The sequence below is a fragment of the Trachinotus anak genome, unplaced genomic scaffold, assembly GCF_046630095.1.
Source record: "Trachinotus anak isolate AG129_WGS33_773 ecotype Australia unplaced genomic scaffold, CSIRO_AGI_Tana_v1 ptg000021l, whole genome shotgun sequence".
Lineage (NCBI taxonomy): Eukaryota > Metazoa > Chordata > Actinopteri > Carangiformes > Carangidae > Trachinotus > Trachinotus anak.
Window position 1 is genome coordinate 13,284,719 of NW_027273872.1, and position 5,728 is coordinate 13,290,446.

Below are 5,728 nucleotides of genomic sequence, written 5' to 3' on the forward strand. Positions count from 1 at the left end.
AACTATTTAGTCCAGACTTCAGTGCTGCGTTCACGAAGCTTTGGAAGTTTCCACTCCAATCTTTAAAGATGTCGCAGCTGTGACGACTATGGAGTGAAATAAATGAAAAATTTCAGTAAAAACAGTGAAATACTAAGTCAAACTCTGTACAGTATATTTTATTTATATTTTATTCGTTAAATTCGTAGGAAGAGGTGGACCAAACTTTTACTTTTTTGGATTTCTTAATCTGAAGCTATTTAGCAAAGTTTCAGGAGCAGGACCACACCTCAACCACACCCCTTCCGGAAGTCTTATAAATGCCGACCTCACCCTCTTCCCCTCTTTCGCTCCCGTATTCCCCAAATTCCCATATCTGATCAACTTAAATGAAATGTCTAAATAAATAAACATAAGATATATAATCATAATAATAGTAATAATATACAATTCCATTGATGTATTAATTCAGGTTAAGATCAGACTTTATTGATCAACTCTCTTTCAAATCAGCTCCACCTTTTCTACAACAGTAAAGTGGTGAACACATTAATGCATTGATAATTATGATCAAACATTATTCTGGAATGGGACTTTGTGCATAGCAAGTACTTTTACCCTTGGTACTTGAAGTATATTTTGATGCCAATACTTTTCGTTGATTCTATAAAATGTATTTAATCATATGCCATAGTTCCATTGAAATTGAGAGCTCTTTTACAAGAGACCTGAGAATAATAAAACATGAATTATTAAGCAAAAACAAAAACATGTATAATCAGACAAGCATTTTTATGTAATGCATGCATTTATTCATGAATTTATTCAAATAAATAAATTAATATGTTTACTTAAGCGTCAACGATTCTACTTTCCGATGCTTCGGTCCCTTTGGTTTTAATGGGCCCCGTAGTACGTGAATGCAGCAGATGTTTATCCAATCATAAGCGAGCACAGGGTGACGTTGGCGATGTAAACAAACAGAGGCAGCGCGGCCATTACGCTCAGAGAAGAGTTGGACTCGGAGTTGGACGTTAGATTCTTCTGTCGTCGAAGAAATCAGCTTGTCAGGTATTCCCAGTCATTAATACACACCCTGTAACTTGTTCAGATTGTTGTGATGCTAATGGCTGTTTGCGATCGTGTTTTTTTATTCCGATTTAACTCGTTTTTTCTGGTCTGTGCACTGTGAAAATGGCAGAGTCAGCGACCGTCGTTAGCAGCCTGCTATTGTCTGTCAGACAGCGGCCATCACAGCCTGTTTGGACGGCGACCTAACGGACGAAACGCGGCGTTTTAACGGTCAATTGACGCCTTTATCCCTCCCCGCAGGATAAGTACACCGGACCGCAACGTCCGAGGCCGACTGTTCCCTCTGTCTGTCCGTGCGAGAGGACTGAAATGAAAGACCCGAGTCTCAACAACGTCTCAGCCCCCAACATGACGATCAGCAACGAGGTGATCCTGAGCAGCCAGTTCAGCTCCGACGACAACCCGTTCGCCGAGTACATGTGGATGGAGAACGAGGAGGAGTTCAACAGGCAGGTGAGGCTCGGAGCCGACGGCGCACCTGACGCGCAGGTGAAAGGGAGGACGTTGTTGTCAACAAACACAAAAGGCTGTTTGTTTGGTTTTTTTTGTTTGTTTGTTTGTTTGTTTGTTTTTAACGTGGAATCAGGTGTTTCGTGTGCTGGTCGCTCTCTCTGACAGGTAGTCGGCACGAACGAAAACAAGTCAGTGACGTCAGAGGCTGAAATTCAGGCCAAGACCTCCTGGCCCGATCATGTCACCAGCTGACAGGCTCTGGAGGTAGCCAACAACAAGAAAGAGGGTGGTGGTGTTGTTTCAGGAAGCACTTATCTGTCAGTGAAAACTTCCATTTAAAAAAAAATGTACATTTATAAATTAATAAATACATTTATAAACGTTTCTAAAATAAGGGTAAAAGATTCCAAGGCCTTTCTGGACTGTGTCAGGTCATCAGCACCATCTATCAGTTATGACCTTCACATACATCTGTTATAGCTCATAATATATCTGTATGATTCCAGCATGATCAGGTTACAGTTCATCTGTGCAGGAGTGTCACAGTCACTCTGTCAGTGCGCAGCTGTCCGCAACATGAGACTGTAACTTATGGATGTGCTGAACGCCATTAAACATCCAAAAGTTATTTGATTCTATTTTTGCCTGTTCTCCTTGGTTCACAGGTCACATTTAGTCCTGGTTAACATTAGTGAGACAGTTCAGATGTTTAAGGCTGGTTTTGTGTAAAGTTGCCTGACAGTATTTTCTATAAACAGACGCGTCACTTTCTCACTGCTGCTGCTGCTCTCACACAATCAGCTGAAACCTATCTGCTCTTTGTTATTTATACTTTGTGGTTCAGTGTGTCACCCCCTGAGCCACAAAGTCACTGTGTCATTGTGTGCACAGCTATAACAGCAGTCGTCATTCAAGAAGCAAACATCTGAATTTATAGCTGATAGCTATTAATCGAAGTGTGTACTGGTCTCAATCTGGATCCTGTGAATCAGTCTGGGACATCAGGTACCTTCCTTTAATTTCAGGGTGTAGATGTTTGTTTGTCATCACAGACTATCTTTTGAGAAAGAAATCACTCACTGGCATGGGTGGAGTTGAGGACACACCTGTGCTCTCAGTACCTGTATCAGCAGTGTGGATCTTATTATGATGTTTGCAAGGAACATAATTAACCTGGTTATTCATACATGATTCCTCCTTAGCCGCCCGGTTACCCAATAAGCAGCAGCCAGCAGGTTAATATGTAAGTGAGTGTAAAGCCCCAGCAGAGTGTCCCCCTAAAGTCAGTTTGTCCCACAGTCTGTCAGTCTGTCTGAGCTTCAGGTGCTTGTCTCTGGGACATTTTTTTATCACAAAGGATTCATCGATTAATCATGAAAAAAAAAAAAAGAAAAAAAGTTGACCGTTTTGTCGATAATGAAGATAATCATTTGCTGCAGTTTGTCAGTCTGTTTTTCTTTCCGTCAAGTGTTTGTAGTGCGTAAACAGAACAGACTTCATCTCATTATAGAGTTTACTTATTAAAAACACACCAGTGGTTTGTGTATTTTAGTGTGTTTCCCCGTCCCCAACGTCCCCTGCAGCGTGGCTGTCTGGGACTTCACCTCAGTGTCTCATAGTTGTTACTGATCCATGTAACATGTGTCTCTGTGGGGAAAAGATTATTATTAATTGTATTTTAATATCTGGACCCAGGGGTTCCTGCTGTAGCCTGACCCACTTTCCCCCTCTGCAGACTCAGAGCCTGGGTCTGAGGACTCAGAGTTATTGTTGTTGTGGTTGTTGTTGTCGGAGGCGTTTCCCTCCCTCTGCGGTTGTTTTTAACGTCTGCCCTTCAGCTGGAAGTCAGAGGACGTGACTGTAACCCAGTCAAACCTGCGGGACTGCTGTCTGTGCAGCAGCTCCAGCATTACAACATCATCACTTCAGTGTGTCTGCTTCAAACTCACACATTTAAACAGAGCTGAGTCCATCTTCATGAATCACAGAAATGTCTAGTGTGTCATAGTGTGTGTGACTGTCACTCTGAAACGTGTGTGTGTGTATGTGTCTGTCTGTGCGCACAGGTGGAGGAGGAGCTGTGGGAGGAGGAGTTCATTGAGCGTTGTTTCCAGGAGATGTTGGAGGAGGAGGAGCAGTGGGAGTGGTTCATCCCATCCAGAGACCTCCCCTCTCAGACCGTCAGTCAGCTGCAGGAGCAGATCAGTCTGCTGGTTCTGGACGCAGACGTCCACGCAGACGAGGACACAGACTTGGACGTCGTGGTGAGTTCAGTCTGCTTCACTGAAACAGGAGGTGGATAACGGGATGTTTCTCTCCAACCCAGTCTGCATGAAACCACGCCCACTTCCGTGGGTCAGGGGTAGGGATTGGCTGTGGTCGAGGTGTTATGGCCTTCATCATTCAGAAGTGGGTGTGGTTTCTAAACTGGGTTGAAAAAAACGATACACAGCAGCTGCTGGTTGTTGCTGCTGATTTCCTGACCTTGAAATGCTCTGTGTGTACCTGTGTGTGTCTGTGTGCTGATGTGTGTGATGAGAGGAGCTTCAGTGGAGAACTGTTAAACTCCTCTTCACAACAGCATAATTTCCTGCAGACGCATCTTTCCATTGCCTGAGCTGTCATCATGTGACTGACTCAGCAGCTCATGCCAAATACAGCACATTAAAAATCCCTAAAATACACTGAACAGCTTCAGTCTTGACAAAGACTGCGGGTGGTCAGAGTGAAGCAGAGACCGGTGCGAACAGAAGAGGAGAGGAGAGGATCAGTCTGTGTGTCCTCCACAGATCCAGGGCTGGAGTTTAATACACAGCTAAACCAAGATCCTGGTGTTTCACCGTAAAAGTCCTCTGTTCTCTTCTGTAAGAACACTGAAGGCCGCTGATTCTCACCGTCTGACAGATGTGTCCAGCTGCGTGCAGAGGCTTGTGTCAGACTCGATCACACACGAGGAGTGTGATGGTGAAAGACGTCGCTCTTTCATTGTTCTCTTCTTCTTCTTCCTCTTCTTTTCTCCAGATGAACAGCAGTCTCAACCCCAACGCCAAGGAGTTCACCCCAGGCATCCAGAAACACATCATGTGACCCCGCTGGGCCCCGCCTCCCGCTCCAGTCCGCACTGTGACATCATCAACAAGATGTCTGCCGTATTTTTTAGTCGCCACTCGACCTTCAGCCTGATGTGTTGCCAAAGTTCAGCGCTCGCCTCGCATGTTTTCAAGTTCAGAGTCCAGTTACTGTTAGTTACTGCAATCCTCCACCTGCCTGTCTGTCTGTGTGTGTGTGTGTGTGTTTGACTGTGTGTGTGTGAATGTGTGTCCGTGTCTGTTCGACTGACTGCCTGTCTGTGTAACTGAATGTAGGTCAGCTGAGAGGAGTGTTGTGTTGTGTTTGTGTTGATTCAGAACAAACTGGGTTGTGTTAGAATCAGCTGATGTTTCACTCTCACATTCTTTTATTTTGCACTTTGATGAAACACAAACTGTTTTTATTTCAGACGCTCTCAGCTTCTCCTTTTTAAAGAGCACATCTCAGCTCGTGCTTTGGTTTTACTGTCTTAGTTTAGATCTGATCCAGATTAGAGTCTGATCCAGATTAGAGTCTGATCCAGTTTAGAGTCTGATCCAGTTTAGATTTGATTCTCTTTGGTTTTTAGTTTCTCTGCTCTTATTGTTCTGTTCCTGGCATCCTTTGTGTTTTTCTGTCCCTGCTGGTCCCTGCTGGTCCCTCAGAGCAGCCGGCTCTCTGCTGCCTCATTAACTGATGTTTGTGTTGAGTTTTTTCTAAATGCACAGAAAGTACTGTATAAAAAGTCATATAAAGAAAAACGTTGTAAAAAAAAATCTATTTTTTCTTAAACTACTTGAGAATAAATGTTTATGGAGAAAAATGTTTGACTGCATCATGTTAATGTTCGTGCACACACACACACACACACACACAGGCACACGAACAGTGATGGCATTGAGCGACCCTGCAAAGAGCTCTGTGATTATCAGGAGTGGTTTGGGGTCCTGGTCTAACTGTGATGATCAGGACTGGGAAAAACAGTTCAGACCCGGGCTCCTCCTGAGCCTCGTTACCAATCAGGGACTTTAAACTGTGTGAACAGCTTATTGAACCTGTTTGTTTGTTTGTCAGTTTTTCTTTTGACCTGTCTGTGCGTTGGGCCACTTCACAGCTCTGTTCAGTGGGGGGTGTA

General features: G+C 44.0%; 1 protein-coding gene across 1 annotated transcript; it reads left to right on the forward strand.

Annotated features, from left to right (window-relative positions):
- The first annotated feature begins 910 nt into the window (after window positions 1-910).
- LOC139637786 (polyadenylate-binding protein-interacting protein 2-like) lies at window positions 911-5,420 on the forward strand. Its single transcript, XM_071506662.1, has 4 exons — window positions 911-1,050; window positions 1,312-1,524; window positions 3,591-3,788; window positions 4,546-5,420. Exons 2-4 carry the CDS (start codon window positions 1,381-1,383, stop codon window positions 4,609-4,611), a joined length of 408 nt encoding a protein of 135 aa, XP_071362763.1. The 5' UTR covers window positions 911-1,050; window positions 1,312-1,380; the 3' UTR covers window positions 4,612-5,420.
- The last annotated feature ends 308 nt before the right edge of the window (window positions 5,421-5,728 follow it).

What these genes read in the sequence shown, in the direction of transcription:
- LOC139637786 (XM_071506662.1), top strand. Translation starts at nt 1,381, where the DNA reads ATGAAAGACCCGAGTCTCAACAACGTCTCAGCCCCCAACATGACGATC. An exon ending in AGGAGGAGTTCAACAGGCAG is followed by an intron (nt 1,525 to 3,590) that starts GTGAGGCTCGGA and finishes CTGTGCGCACAG; the next exon opens with GTGGAGGAGGAGCTGTGGGA. An exon ending in ACACAGACTTGGACGTCGTG is followed by an intron (nt 3,789 to 4,545) that starts GTGAGTTCAGTC and finishes TCTTTTCTCCAG; the next exon opens with ATGAACAGCAGTCTCAACCC.